This window comes from Camelina sativa, chromosome 16 (assembly GCF_000633955.1).
Source record: "Camelina sativa cultivar DH55 chromosome 16, Cs, whole genome shotgun sequence".
Taxonomy (NCBI): Eukaryota; Viridiplantae; Streptophyta; class Magnoliopsida; order Brassicales; family Brassicaceae; genus Camelina; species Camelina sativa.
In genome coordinates, this window is record NC_025700.1 from 2,278,163 (window position 1) to 2,294,570 (window position 16,408).

The 16,408-nt window shown below is 36.6% G+C and overlaps 3 protein-coding genes and 2 pseudogenes across 3 annotated transcripts in view; 2 read left to right on the top strand and 3 right to left on the bottom strand.

Annotated features, from left to right (window-relative positions):
• LOC104753247 overlaps positions 1-977 on the top strand; it is a 4,830-nt pseudogene extending 3,853 nt beyond the window's left edge.
• The window catches only part of LOC104749378, a 13,314-nt gene extending 8,558 nt beyond the window's left edge, over positions 1-4,756 (bottom strand). The window contains exon 1 of the mRNA XM_010470991.1: positions 4,671-4,756. The gene's annotated coding sequence lies outside the window, so the exon portion shown is untranslated. The remainder of the gene's footprint in view (positions 1-4,670) is intronic.
• Positions 3,696-4,818, bottom strand: LOC104749377 (54S ribosomal protein L51, mitochondrial-like). The gene is made up of 3 exons (XM_010470989.1): positions 4,671-4,818; positions 4,183-4,289; positions 3,696-4,091 (listed from the first exon to the last, which is right to left on the bottom strand). Exons 1-3 carry the CDS (start codon positions 4,748-4,750, stop codon positions 3,919-3,921), a joined length of 360 nt encoding a protein of 119 aa, XP_010469291.1. The 5' UTR covers positions 4,751-4,818; the 3' UTR covers positions 3,696-3,918.
• LOC104753248 (F-box/LRR-repeat protein At2g43260-like) lies at positions 5,007-6,040 on the top strand. The gene is made up of 2 exons (XM_010475525.1): positions 5,007-5,337; positions 5,403-6,040. The coding sequence occupies exons 1-2, from the start codon at positions 5,007-5,009 to the stop codon at positions 6,038-6,040; spliced, it is 969 nt and encodes a 322-aa protein (XP_010473827.1).
• LOC104749379 lies at positions 6,198-12,637 on the bottom strand (annotated as a pseudogene).

A 16,408-nucleotide genomic window follows, 5' to 3' on the forward strand; every position in this document is an offset into this window, starting at 1 on the left:
GACACTGCTGTGACGGAATGGCAGCACGTTGTTCTATCACCAGACAAGAAAGTGCTGGTAGGAATGATTCATTACAATTTGTTTCCCGTTGGATATAGTAGCTGCTAATGTTGTTTAGGCAAAAAATAAAAAGAAAATCCTGTCTGATGATACTTGTCTTTCCTTCTTTCAGGTTTTTGAAACTGTGCAACAGCCACATGATGTTCCTTTTGGGTCTTACTTTGAGGTATGTTGCCTATGAGGAAAATTTGGTTCTCGATTCATCATTCTGTTTGCAACTCACCAATCAAGTTTCACCTTGGCATGCTTTATAAAGTTTGTTTGTATATCAGGTCCACTGCCAATGGCGCTTGGAAGTTAAAGAGGAGACTGTATCTGTGCTAGATATAAGAGTCGGTAAGTAAACCTAAGTACCATCCTCAAACTACTAATGATTTCTACTTATCTGGAAGTGTGAAATTTGCAATGCACACTGTGTGGAATGATCTCTTTGCCTTCATCAATAGGTGTACATTTCAAGAAATGGTGTTTGATGCAATCGAAGATTAAAGCCGGGGCAATTGACGAGGTTAGTTTGGTGCCCTTATTTCAATTGATAAACTAAAAGGCGCCATTTTAGGTTTCTCTGATACACTTGTTTTTGACACTTTATACAGTACAAGAAAGAAGTAGAAGTGATGATAGAAGTGGCATTGTCGTATCTCAAGTCACACTCTTCCTCAAGTAGCCTTGGCGATATAGACAAGTCTACTTCATCATCTCCAACACCAGAAAACATCAGCTAAAACCTAATTTACCAATATCAAAAAGCTTCTCAGAGTTTCGTTCTCCAGCCAACTTAAGATCAGCTTTTTCCTTCTTTTCTACATGTTAAAGTGTATATGTGGTAACGGTAATTATAATGGATATTTACAAGGGCTTGTCTAATTAATTTCTTGTACTTTTGACAAAGAAAAATTAAGGATTCTCTCACAATTCTTTCTGTATTCGCAAACCAAAATACTAAGTCCTGTGTATTTTCACAGCAAACAAAGAACACTGTGAAAACAATGAATTGTACCATAAACCCTTGTGTAATCTTATTATAGACTGAACCAGAAAGACAAAACAAAATTCAAACATTTTGGCCATGAATGTTTACAAGTTTTTGGGTGGTTTTTGAATTCTAGATTTTAGTTTTTAAATTTTAGATTTTGGTTTATGGTTTTAAGATTTTGTGTTGAAAAATTATTAAAAAAAGAAAAATATAAAAAAAAAGAATTCGAGTCACGATTAAGGCCTTGAATGGTAACTAATTTTTAAGTAGATTTGTTTTTTGATTTTTTTGAAAATCTATTTTTTTACCATTTAATTTTTTTAAAAAAATTGGATTCCCTAAAAATTAGGCAAGTTAGTTTTAAGTGGGTTTTCCAAATTTTAAAGAGAAACTAAAAACCATCATTTTAGGGTTTTTGTTGAAAACCTAAATTTTCAAAGTAATGTTTTTATTTTTGACTTTTTGATTTATTAATGTATAAATATATAGGAAAAACCAAAAACCAAAAATTAAAAAACCAAAATCCAAAAACTAAAATCTAAAAACTAAAAACCAATCAAAAATCTATTGCCATTCATAGCCTAAAAATGAAAAACTAGTAAAACATAGATTTTCAGTTTTCTTTGAAACTTGCCTAAAACAAACAAAATCTGGATTCCCTAATTTTTAGAAAAACCAATTTTTGTATAATCTTGATTGGCCTTACTAGATTTTTGAAAAATCTAAAAGCAAAATCATCTTTAAATTCCACAGCCATTCAAGGCCATATATTTTTTTAATACCATAATATTTTTGCTACAAATATGAACTTCACCTTGATTTTTAAATTTTTAGTATAAACGTTGTTATTGAGATTGATATCGATACACAAGAAGAATAGAAAGCTGCAACTAATAACCAAAGAGTCATCAAGAGGATTAATTAGACATTCTACGTTTACTATTGTAAAAAAATCAAAAACGCTATCAAATTAGGAACAACGATAGATTCGACAGAGAATAACTAAAATCTACGATTCTGAAGAATACTATACTTAGAAAAATCTTTGACAAATGTTGTCGTCTGTTGACCAGTCACCAAGATACAAGTATTATGTAAGGTAACTACACTCAAATATTCTGAATGTGCCATTTTCACTTAAATTTTATAGATTTGCCATTTTTTTTTCATTATGCCATTTAAGCGTTTTTTATTTTTGCTTTCGGATTCCCGTGTTTGTGTTTGATTGATTTTGGCATTTTTTTTTTACAAAATTTTTCCTGACTCTATTGTTCTTCTTCTTGCAGGATATCTGGGTGCTTCGGAAGATGCTTATGGGGAGATACGAGGACGAATGTAGGTGCTGCGATAACCATGGTAGAAACGAGCATTGGCCAGTTAAAGGGATTTTTGACAGACTACAACCTTGAGATCGGTAGAGTGGGACGTGGAAGGGCTAGAATTAATAAGCCCACAAGTACTAATTTTATTTTCTAAATATAATCTTATCATTTTCCTTTTCCTTGTTGAATCTTATCGTTTTCCTTTTGAATCTTATCATTTTCCTTTTCCTGCAGAGCAAGATAGGCTTGATAATACTATTGCGCTCTTAACAAAGGAAGTTGTGCAAATCAATCATCAGGTTGAAGTCATGCAAGAAGAGGTTTAACAATTTTTTTTTACAGCTATATATATATATATATATATATATAAATAGATATACCTTTTATAATTATATTATCTCTATTTTAAATGTCATAGAAAATACAGATTCAAGGCTTCAAAAATGCGATATACTTTTTTAGAGGTATAAGTTCAGTGAACAGCGGCAGAGAAAGATGTTGGTAAGAGTAATTTAACTTTAGGTATTCTATTTAATTTTAGAACATTTATTAATTATTACTGATATATATTTGTTTTGTTTATGGCAGAGGGGAACAATGAAGAGAAGAGAAAATAGACAGTTCAGGAATTGTTTTTTTTTGTTGATGATGTCAGTGTCAAGTCTAAATGATTTTGTAAGATATTTTAAATCCCATTATTAGAGATTAAACAATAGTCAAGTATTATGTAAAGGTAACTACATGGAATGTGTCAATGTGATACTGATAGCAAAGTAGTGAGAACTGAAAAGTAGTATTCTTGTTTCCTTAACAATGGTGTAGAGTCATTGCAAGAGAATATTGACAAGTTATGTATAACGTAATTACAGGGGTTGCGGTATCTTTAAAATTATTTGTTTGGCTTTTCCAAACTTAAAATGAGTGTTTCTCTAGCTCTGTTGGATAGCCAGCTGGTTTGGTTCTTGATGGTTTCCCTAACCTGCAGATCTGTTTATCTGGAAGTGTGAAATTTGCAATTCACACTGTGTGGAATGATCTCTTTGGCTTCATCAATAGGTGTACATTTCAAGAAATGGTGTTTGATGCAATCGAAGATTAAAGCAGGGGCAATTGACGAGGTTCGTTTGGTGCCCTTATATCAATCGATAAACTAAAAGGCGCCATTTTAGGTTTCTCTGGTACACTTGTTTTTTTTGACACTTTACACAGTTCAAGATAGAAGTAGAAGTGATGACAGAAGTGGCATTGTCGTATCTCAAGACATACTCCTCTTCCTCAAGTAGCCTTGGCGATATAGACAAGTCTACTTCATCATCTCCAACACCAGAAAACATACCTTGTTTAAAAATCTTATTATAGATTGAAGCAGAAGGACAAAACAAAATTCAAACATTGCATACACTGCAAAACATTTGAAGACTGAATCTTTGTCCAGGGTCACAAACGGTAAAGACAACTTGGGATTGTAAACATAGATAAACAATCAATCCTGATACTTGCAACATTGGATTAACCAGCTAAAAGAAAAACCTGCAAACTATGAAGTAAGTAGGAAAGGTCTCAGAATTTGACAGCGGTAGTCCAGGTGCCTTGAACACTGGGGTGTTTGGTGACATGTCTGGTCCTAAGCTTCACCACTTTCCTTCCAAGCGAGTTCCTCAGCCTTGTTGCATTCAGAAGCACTTCTTCAGGATCCATGTTCTTCACACACACCACTCTTTCATTTCTATTCCCTATAAAAATTGTGTAAGTGAAATTGCTAATGTCAAAAGAACCGTTGTAGATGCTTGCAATAATAATGATAAGAGGAGGAAAGATTCATACTGTAAATGCCCTTCAAATAAGGATGCTGTCCTCGTGAAAGCTCCGTAACCACTTCGAGCTGCGGGTTTTTCTCTTTTAGTGCAGGCAATTCTGATTCCATAAAGGCTCTGTAGGTAGAAGAAAACATATGATAGAATGCTCAGTACCTAACTAAGAAATGGTAACGATTCATTACTTGCACTAAAAGAGAAAACACATGATAGAATGATCAGAGATGAAAATGCTCAGTTCCTAACTAAGAAATGGTAACGATTCATTACTTGCACAGTACACAGATAGAGCACATTTGGAAAGGAAACCACATGGGATATATCAAAGAGAGGAACAATGGAACCAAATTTCTAAAACATGAAAAGTGAATTTGCTTCACAGATGAGAAGTACAAAGCTGATTGATTCGAATAAACAGTCTGGTAGATCGATGATAAAAAATAAAATAAAATACGGCTCATAGATTGGGAAATCAAAAGATAAGGAAAAGAAATTGACCTGATGCCTCTACTGCTACCACCCCAATTACAGTAGCTGACAACGAGTTTCTTGAGCTGCCAAACTCCTCTAAGCGCCATTTGAATCTCTCGGTACGAGAACCCCCAAAACCCTACCCGATCGATGTGTAAAGAAGAAGATGATCACGTGATAGGTGCCACGTGACTTATGTTACAGAACTAAAATATCTAATTGAAATGGGCTTAAATTGGGCCCAAACAAAAGCCTGCACTCTCTATTAAGCCTTTACTAATCTAGTTGAAATGGGCTTCTCCTCTCCTATGTGACTTCAAAACACTACAAAAAAAATCTGATTCAAGTCCGTTTCCAAGAGCAATGTTCATCGAATCCCATAACTTCGTCAAGAAACATCTGATGAAGACTTCCCGACGACGTCGTAAAACACTTTTAGCTTTCGGTTGCAAAGACGACGGAGACGATTCTCCACCGTTTCTTTTCCCTGAAGAAGACGAAGATAAAGAAGAAGAGATCTGCTATATCGGCAACTGCGACGTTTCCCGTATCTCACTTGCATGCGACGGTTTGATCTGCATCCCGGGGTCGGATTCGATCCAAGTTTGTAACCCGGCGACTCGAGTGTCCCGGAAGTTCCCTACCGGCGAATCTCTCGTCCCGGCTACGATCTTACTTCATGAAGGAACCGGGCGTATCCCCCCCACATCACTTTTGCACCGTCAAAGATATTTAGATCATGAACACGTACGTGCCTAGGTTCCCGACGGCAACAAGCTCGTTTGGATTCGGTAAAGATGAAGTTACGGATGCGTATAAAGTCGTTGAGCTACGTGGTCATCCTCTTGCCTCGCTCATCGTTGGGGAATGCAATGTTCTTGATCTTCAAACCGGGCGGTGGAGACACGTCAACATCGTTCCTTATATGGTTTTTGTCAAGGAAAGATCCTCCGTCTATGTCAATGGTTTCGTCCACTGGTTCACTGTTGATCTTTGGGAACCTAACGCTTCAAGAATTGTTGCGTTTGATCTTCATCTTGAAGAGTTTAATTAGAGTCGTCTCCCACCCAAACCCGATCTATTCTTCAGACGATGGCGGCACTCCTTATTTCTCGGAGCTTCTCGTCCTCCGAGACCGCCTCTCTGTATCCGAGATGAGGATCACTAATGTTCCTCATCCCCCACTCGATATCTGGAGCATGGTCGATGCAGTAAAAGAAGGATGGGTTAAGATGCATTCATTGTGTTTATGCCAACTTTACAAACCACGATCAAGTGAGATTCGCTTATTCACGCCCTTGGCAATTCTTGACGACCAAGGAGATGGAGGAGTGCTGATCGTTTGGAATTATCAAGAGTCTTTGTTTATGTCTTACCCTAAAAAATGTCCTCCTTAACAAGGTTTCTCCATCTTACTTCCAAACTCTTGTTCCGGTTCCCTAAAATATGTATACATATCTCCTTTGCGTTTTTTTTTTCTTTTTATAACATGCTCTGCTTTGTCTTTTTATTACTTTTTTTTTTCTTAGTTTATCGATTGTTGAGAGTCAATACTTATGAAATCATCAATATTTACTACCAATCTAATTGTTGGTTGGGTTGGGTGACAATGGCGAAAGTTAACTAAACCAAAGATCAAAACACGGTTCAGGGTCTAATGGAAACTACTTATATCATAAGCCAGAAAAAAAACTAATCACCATCTTCATTTGAATCAAGTACATAAGACCTCAAGACGCGTCTGTATTTGCCGAGGATATCATACCAGGTAGACGTGTTGATGATCGCTTGATCTTTATCCAGTACTCATCGTACACTCTTTTCCTCGACATACGCTCGAAGAATCTACTCCAACCTTCCATAACTCTGGTCAGCCTAACACTCTTGGGTCGTCCAGTTAGGTACCTAACGTAATCTCTTGCAAGACGGAACAACTCCTCCCCGTTGATGATGTAGATGTACTGCAAAAAAAGAATTAGTATTCAAAGTTAAAGATTACTATAGATCATTCAAAGGTAACATGTGTGGGGTTGTGATGTTGTCATTACCAGAAAAATGAAGCCTAAGGTTGCCAATACCACTTGCAAAGTTTCATCCGCGATACCAGCAAGACCACCATCTTCTCCTGATGAGCCTTCAGACCCATTATTATTCCCACCATTTCTACCGCCGCCCCCTCCTCCTCCTCCTCCTCCTCGTGGAGGAATGCCGCCAGTGTCTTTCTTTTGTATCTGCTCACGCAACATATCTTCAACCGATTTCTTCCCCATTGCTTTCTCAATAGCTTTCCATGGTGATGATATCTGATGAATAAAAACATCATCACTAAGCGTGTTAATATCAGAAACACTAAACACACCTTAGTTATAATTGTGCATTAACTTCTTACAAACACACGACACGCAAAAAGGATCACTTTTGCAAGATTGATATTAGGCTTAGGATATATATCAATCTTATATCTCCTATATTCTCGTAGATACGACACTATCGTATAGCTAGGCAACTCGTTGTATATAAATACCTTATGAACATATTGAATACAACAAGACATTACATTCGTATATCAACATATTTCATGGTAGTAGAGCATTAAGCTTCTGTGACCTATTTTTTTTTCTTACTCCTGCCGCCACCGCCGTTGTTCTTTAGCAACAGCCGTCGCTGCTAAATTTTTTTTTATACGCTTCTACCGCCGTTGTTCGTTAACAACCGCCGTCGTTGCAACTCTTTCAGTTTTATCTTTTAAATATCTCCTATGGCGACCCCTCCACAAACACAAGTTGTTGTGGCACCACCGCCTTCACCATATCATCTCAATTCCTCTGACAACCCAGGAGCTTTGATATCTTCTGTAATTCTACAAGAAGACAATTACTCTGAATGGGCCACTGAGTTATGCAACTCCTTGCAAGCAAAACATAAACTGGGTTTTGTTGATGGATCTGTTCTAAAACCTACCACTGAACCCGATCTGAGCTTATGGCGTAACACAAACTCTATGATCGTGGGTTGGATTCGAACATCTATTGATCCGAAACTTCGATCCACCGTCTCCTTCATCGACAAAGATCCTACTCTGTGGGAAACTCTCCGTTCCCGCTTCTTCGTTAGCAACGGTGTTCGTAAACAAGTTCTTAAAGACGAGATAGCTGGCTGTAAACAGAACGGTCAGTCCGTTTTGGAATACTATGGTCGTTTGTCAAAGTTATGGGAGGAGCTGCAGAACTATAAAACTGGTTGTGCGTGTACGTGTGCTGCTGCTCCGGGTATTGCTCAAGAACGAGAAGAGGACCGAATCCATCAGTTCCTGTTTGGTTTAGATCTTCCTCGTTTCAGCAACATCCGATCAACCATTACTGGTGAAGACCCCAAGCCCCCGCTTACTCAAGTCTACTCTCGGGTTATTCGGGAAGAGCAAAACCTCAATGTTGTGCAATCCAAGGAATTGGCCACAACAGAGGCGATTGGTTTCACCGCCAAAACAGAGGTTCCTGCTCATGCTGCTGCTGTTTTGGGGCCTCGCTTTCGTGATCGCTCTTCTCTCTCGTGTACACACTGTCGACGTCAAGGCCATGAAGCATCCGAGTGTTTTCAACTTCATGGTTTTCCTGACTGGTATTTTGACAACAATGGTGGTACTCGACCAGATAACAGAGCCACCTCCAATCGTCATGTTCAGCGAGGAGGACGACCAACTAGGGGCATTGGTCGCGGTCGAGGTTGGGCCAACAATGCTCGGGTCAGTTCTCCTAGTCAAAGTGGCAACAATCAGATAACACAACTCATCAACTTGCTTGAGGCCCAGCGTTCAAACACTTCTTCCGAAAAATTGTCGGGTAAAACTCATTTGTCTGATGTTGTTTTAGATACATGCGCCTCTCATCACATGACGGGTGATATCTCTATTTTGGTGGATGTCTTTGACATCATTCCATCACCTGTTACAAAACCTGATGGTCACCCATCACGAGCTACCAAATGTGGCTCGTTACCGTTGAGCTCGTCTTATTTGCTCACCAATGTTTTGTTTGTTCATGATTTCAACTGCATCTTGATATCAGTTTCCAAACTTCTCAAGCAAACTGGCGCCATTGGAATATTTACTGACATTCTTTGTTTCTTACATAACCGTTTTTCGAGGACTTTGATTGGAACGGGTGAAGAACGTGAGGGTGTGTACTATTTTACGGGAGTGTTGGCTGCTCGGTCTCACAAGGCATCAACGACTTCCGCAGCGTCTAGTGTATTGTGGCATCGTAGGCTTGGACATCCTTCCCCTGGTGTTTTAGTTTCTTTAACCGAGTGAGTTTATTCTCCTAGGAACTTTGAGGATTTAAAACGTTGTGACATTTGTTTTCGTGCTAAATAAACAAGAGATGTTTTTCATGAAAGTAATAATAAAGCAACAGATTGTTTTTCACTTATTCATGATGATGTTTGGGGTCCTTATCGTACTCCTTCTACTACCGGTGCTACGTATTTTCTGACATTAGTTGATGATCACTCAAGATCTGTGTGGACGTACCTCATGTCCGCTAAATCAGAAGTTCCACAGCTGATTCGAAACTTTTGTGCTATGTCGGAACGTCAGTTTGGCAAACCGGTCAAGTCTTTTCGTACTGACAACGGAACTGAGTTTATGTGTCTCTCTTCCTATTTTCAAGAACATGGCATCATTCATCAAACATCATGTGTTGATACACCGCAAGAGAATGGACAGGTCGAACGCAAACACCGCCATATTCTCAACGTTGCCCGTGCTTGTCTTTTTCAAAGTTCTCTGCCGGTTAAGTTCTGAGGGGAAAGTATTCTCACAGCTACTCATTTGATAAACCGCACACCGTCTTCGGTATTACAAAATAAGACTCCTTATGAAGTCTTATTTGGCCATCGTCCATTGTATGATATGATTCACACATTTGGCTGCTTGTGTTATGCTCATCATCGGTCTCGAGACAAAGATAAGTTTGGTCCTCATAGTCGGAAATGCGTCTTCCTGGGCTATCCATATGGCAAGAAGGGATGGCGTTTGTTCGATCTTGACACAAAGAAAGTTTTTATCAGCCGCGATGTCCGGTTTCAGGAGGACATTTTTCCGTTTCTCCACCATTCGTCGTCTCCGCCTTCTTCTCCGTCTCCACAACCCGTCGTGGTTGATGATGACTGGGATTCCTCACCCTTATTGCCATCGGTGTTTACACCACCTATACCTCTTCAAGAGGACTCTCCGATTGTAGCTCCTCCGTTAACCCCCGTTGTGACACCTGTCTCTTCTTCGGATTCCCCTGCCATGACTAGCTCCGACTCACCTTCCTCATCTCCGGTTGCTATTCATGTTACGGACCTATCGGAGGATGAGTCACCGTCAACACCTGGTTTACCGGAATTGTTGGAAAAAGGACACTGCAAGAAGTTTCCATCAGTTTTGCTTAAAGATTTTGTCATCCCTCGTGTACACTCCTCTCACGTTCTCGCTCCTACCGAATCATTGTCCTCCTCTACGGTCTCTGGTAAGATACTTTATCCCATCTCACAGTATTTGTCTAATGAAGGTTTCTCCAGAAACCATATTGCTTTCATGGCAGCAATTTTGGACAACAACAAACCTCGACATTTTAAAGATGCGGTTATCATTAAAGAGTGGTGTGATGCGATGCGCTAAGAAATAGAGGCACTTGAGGCTAATCATACGTGGGATGTCACTGATTTGCCACCGGGGAAGAAAGCTATTAACAACAAATGGGTGTACAAATTGAAGTTTCACTCTGACGGTTCTCTTGAACGCCATAAAGCACGTCTTGTGGCCATGGGTAATCATCAAAAAGAAGGGGTTGATTTCAAGGAAACCTTTGCTCCGGTTGCAAAGATAACAATCGTACGTTCTCTTCTTGGTGTGGCCGCTGCCAAGAATTGGGAGGTCCATCAAATGGACGTTCATAATGCCTTTCTTCATGGGGATCTTGAGGAAGAAGTTTACATGAAGCTACCACCAAGGTTTAAATCCAGTAATCCTAATAAGGTGTGTCGCCTTCGTAAGTCATTGTATGGTCTCAAGCAGTCGCCACGCTGTTGGTTCTCCAAGCTGTCCACTGCACTTTGTAACTTGGGTTTTAAACAAAGCTACCAGGATTACTCTTTGTTTACATTGATTCGCGGAGATGTTATTCTGCATATTCTTGTTTATGTTGATGACTTTGTTCTTGCTGGGAATGAACTTAAGGTTCTTAACAGTTCAAGGAGCAGCTCAACAATTGTTTTCACATGAAGGATCTTGGCAAGCTAAAGTATTTTTTGGGTCTTGAGGTTTCTCGTGGCAAAGATGGGTTCTGTTTGTCTCAACGGAAGTATGCACTGGACATTATTCACGAGGCTCGCATGTTAGGAGCAAAACCGGTACCAACTCCAATGGAACTCAATCATAAGCTCGGTTCGGTGAAGGGTCCGGAATATGCGAATCTCGACCAATATCGTTGTTTAGTAGGGCGTTTTATCTACTTGACCATCACTCGCCCGGATTTGAGTTATGTCGTGCACATTCTTTCCCAATTTATGAAGGCTCCCCTCGTTGCGCATTGTGATCCCAATCATTCTGCGTGCCCTCACACTCGTCGGTCACTTTCGGCTTACGTCATATATCTCGGTGACTCGCCCATCTCATGGCAGACTAAGAAACAGGATACGGTGTCTAGTTCGTCGGTCGAGGCTGAATATCGTGCCATGGCTTACACTCTCAAGGAGGTCAAATGGTTGAAAGGCTTGATGGAGGACCTTGGAGTAGAACATTCACACCCGATGCCCTTCTACTGCGACAGTGAGGCGGCCATTCACATTGCAGCGAACCCGGTGTTCCACGAACGGACAAAACATATTGAGCGGGATTGTCATCAGGTCCGTGATGCAGTTCAAGCAAAGCTGATCACTACTGAGCACATTTCAACTAAGGATCAAGTGGCTGATCTTCTTACCAAGTCGTTGCCAACACCTATTTTTCAAAATTTACTGTCCACGTTGGGTGTCCGGGATTTCGTCCCACCAACGTGAGGGGGGGATATTAGGCTTAGGATATATATCAATCTTATATCTCCTATATTCTCGTAGATACAACACTATCGTATAGCTAGGCAACTCGTTGTATATAAATACCTTATGCACATATTGAATACAACAAGACATTACATTCGTATATCAACATATTTCAATTGAAGATTCAAAAATCTCGGCTACAACATCTATAGAGTGACGAGAAAACATATGTTATCTCATCACTACTATCAGATCTATCCTTCCGACCAAGTCCAAACACACAAAAGAATCATATCAGCACTACTTATCATCAGAAATATAACTAAACTATGTGGCTATGTGACCAACTTCTTACACGGACACACACACAAAAAGAACAATTTGCAAGATATAAAGATCAAATCACAGCATTCTAAGCAGAGACATCTTAAGAATGAAGAAGAAGAATCTCACCTCATTACTACGGTTAGAATTATCCTTCCCACCAAGTAAGCACAAAACAGGACCTTGCCTCTGATTCCGACATCGATGATTTTGTAGAGGCGAAAAGCGAGTAGACACAGATGATGATGCAGAAGCCCGAATAGTCAATTTGGGGAGTGGTCGCTGATCAAAGCGTAATGAAGACTTAAAAGGTGCAACAGAGACATGTCTCGTTTGTGTTGTCCTTGCACAGAACAAGGATGGTCTGAATAGGTTAGCCTGCGTAGAGCTCATCTCTTACCTCAATGGCTTCTCTTCAATACATCAACTCAAGGATCTTCAACAACAATTCAATAAGAACAACAACAACAACAACAACAAAAAACGTTCTTTTAGGTCTGTTCGCTAAGCCAATAAAGAAGAATTAGAATTGGGAAAGAAGAAGGGACTGAACCAATCGATAGAAAGCTAAAACCTGGAAATTTGAACTACCCAATTCGAAAATCGATAGAAAGTTTAAATGTGATACCTTGATGAAACCCTAACTCGATAGAGAGAGATCTATTTTGAGGTTTCTTGTTTGTGTATTCAATACGAAACAAACCGAAGAAGTCGGAGGTGGTAGTAATGACCGAAGAAAATTGCTTGACGGCGGTGGAAGATAATTATACGATGTCGTTTCAACTCAATCAAAAATTTTACTTTAACCGGTTTTAATCAACACGGAAACCTAATGCTCGCCGGTTTGATAGATAGTTCGGTTTAGTATATAAGACACTGGGAATTGGGAAGAAAATCCTTTAGAAGATTAACGGAATCAGAGACTGAGGCTAAACGTCAGCTAAACCGATGATATACTTACTAATTAAAATTACGGTAAAACTTCTACAAATTAATATTTTATAAATTAATAAACACTATAAATTAATAAATTTTGTCAGTCCCAAGTCGGACCAGTGTAAAAAATAACAAAATTCGATAAGATAATAAGATAATTTTTTTTCTGAAATACCCATGTAAAATATGATCCCAATAATATCATAAATTAATAATCATGTAAATTGTATATAAAGAAAAAAAAATATAATGTATGTTTCTCCTAAAGCTCATATCTACAAAGCAACTATTATGTTGTATTGTCAAATTATAATGATATAAAATATTTTGTAACATGTCATAAATATAGCTACATTTTTTTAAGTTTTCAATTTTTAGATATCCATCATTTACATTTTGATAGTTTGATTGACTATTAAAATAAATCATTCTATATTATTATGCATAAATTTAATTTTCTGTATGTCATGTATATAAGTGAATTTGTCTATTGTATTTGTAATTTATTGTTAATAATGTTTTCTAAGTATTACAAATTCAATTCCAATACCATAAAATTTTAAATATCCGAAGTTATTGTTAAAATTGTCTCAATTCATAATTTTTAAAAGTTAAACTATTAAAAATATATCTATAAATTATTATTTATTAATTTACACTATAAATTAGTAATTATTAATTTATAGATAAATTAATATTACTATAAATTAATAAAATGTCTTGGTCCCAAAATTATTAATTTATAGAGGTTTTACTGTACTCTCATAAGGCTCCAATGAAACGTCGTCGTTTGATCACCATTCTTCTTCTTCTTCAGCCGCAATTCCAAGTCTATTAATTAAATTACTCTTAAAAATCTAATAACTATTTTGCACTAATGAAATTAATAACAAATAAAAAATAACAAAATTTCCATAAATTTGTATAGAATTTTAATAAAGAATTTAATGTGCGAGTGTTTAGTTTTATAAACATTTTGAAAAACCAATTATTTATTATTTGTAATGAAAAAAAAACCATGCTTTTTAAACAACAAACAAAAAAAGTTTTAAAAATATCCAAGACTGATGGGTTTGTAAACCAAGAACAAAAAGGAAGGTTTAAAAAAAAGAACATGAGCAATGATTAAACTGATGGGTTTGTAAACGTTGTCGTTGCGGTGTAGGAACTGATTTAGGGGAAAGACCACGCCGCCTTTGCGCGTTGGCTATATCGGTATTTTCATGTGGTATAAAATTTTGAATTAAATAGATGAAATGGGATAGTAAAATAAGAAAATTCGAAAAAGTCTTCCCATTTATTTTCATCTGGTTGTTTTAGGTTTTGGATTTGCCTTTGATTATTCAGAATAAGAGATTTTAGGTATTCTATGTTGAATCTATCGTTGTTGCTAAATTGATAGCGTTTGTGACTTTTGTTTTCTGATTTACCAACCCAGACATTCTCTGTGAGAAGAACAAGAGAGTCGAACTCAATTAATGAGGAAAAAGTTGCACTTCCATCGTATATTTGTCATGTATAAAGATTCCTAGATTTTTTTGATAATTGTTTAGCTCTTTTGTTGTGATGCGTTCGTTATTGTCAAACATTTGAAAACACTTCTTTCAATTTTGACTTAACTTTTGAAAACTTTTAATACCATAATACTCTTAATGAAGTCTTTAATTTTAACTAAATCTCAATAACAACTTTTGTACAGAATTTTACAAATTAAGGAAATTTTAAAATTGCTTGACGACGGTGGAAGATAATTTGATGTCGTTTCAGCTCAATCTATAAATTTACTTAAACCGGTTTTAATCAACACAGAAAACCTAATGCTCGCTGGTTTGATCGATAGTATTGGGAATTGGGAATTGGGAATTGGGGAGAGGATCCTTTAGGAGATTAACCGAATCAGGGACTCCATCGTTCTCCGACGTCCTCCACCACTTGGCTTGGGAATATGTATAGAGTCGTGGCTATGTGTTAAAAAAAGAAATATTCGTTTCCGGCCATATTTTTTGGAAAAGAATTAAAGGCCTTATTTTTCCCAATAAGCCTAATAGCTAGACCTAATAAAAAATATATGTGGTAAAAACAAAAAGAGACCAACATGTTTCTAAAGGAGATTTCAATTATGAACTAAAATTAAAATAAATTAGAGTAACTATGGAGACTCATTGTTCTCCGATCACCATTAGAGTTTGATTAATGATTTTGTATCACAAAAGAGAAGAAAAGTTATGTTTTAGAATTATGTATTTAATTTAATGATTTCAATTAAAGAGCTTTCTAAATTATTCTCTAGCATTCATTCTTTTAAAAGTAAAGAAATTCCTCCAATTTTGATTTAACAAGATTTTTGGAATGATAACTCTAATTTACAACTTTTAGTTAATTTTAAATATAAAAATTTAATGAAAATACCTCGAGTTTACTTTTCAAGAGTAGATGGAGTATATAGTGAGTTTTTGAATTTGGCTTTTCAATATGGTAATAAAGATGTATTTTATTTAAAAACAGTTTATATGGGTTATTATGTATAAATATAATCCAGTGCAGACACAACAGTTGCGATTTTTCGTACTACCTTTTCGTAAATTATTTGTTTTTATTTGTCTTTTTAAAAAAAAAATTGAAACTATTGTATCTGTTCATTGTAGAGTTGTGTCTTTTCACTATATATATCTTAAAAATTTTGAAGTACATTTTTGTGTCATCCTCTCTTATCTTTGTATCCAAACAAGTCTCAACTAAATTTTCTACAATCCTTACAACCAAAAACAATCATTTCCTTATTTGATAATATTAATTTCCTAAAAACTATCTACCTAATTTGAATCAATATGTTAGACTAAAATATAATTCTTCTTACACTTTTGTTTAATCTTATATTTAATTATTTTAATTACTATTTAATACATAAAGTTACTAAAATTTTAGTTTTTTTTTCAGCATATGATGTGATTTGAATTTTTATAAACAAATATATAGTTAAAAATTTTTCTTAGGATATTATAACCAAACAAGTAAATGCACATATAGAGCTCGAAATACATTTTTAAAGTACAATATGGTGCCATCACTTTTTAGCTTTTTGCTAACTTCGGGTCAGATTTTTAATTAAAATTATAATCGATTCAATTATCGGGATCCTCCTTAAGATTACCTAATATTTTGGGCCGGTCTTTAATCTATAGCGTACTTATTTGCATCCAATTAATGTCAATTAATGCCCATTGTATCTTAGGAAATATCTAATTTACATGCCGAATTTTTTGGGCTGAGTTTGACAAAAAGAATTGATAACACAAATTCTGTAATCACATCCCTATAATATAGCAATTAATTCAAGATGAACACATCTTAGCAAATATCTAATTTGCGTTTAATAAACAATTACATATTTGCTAAGTTCTTATTAGCTTTAAATGTACACAATTAATCCAATAATATCAATTGAGAATCAAAATAAGAATATGACATATCATTCATTC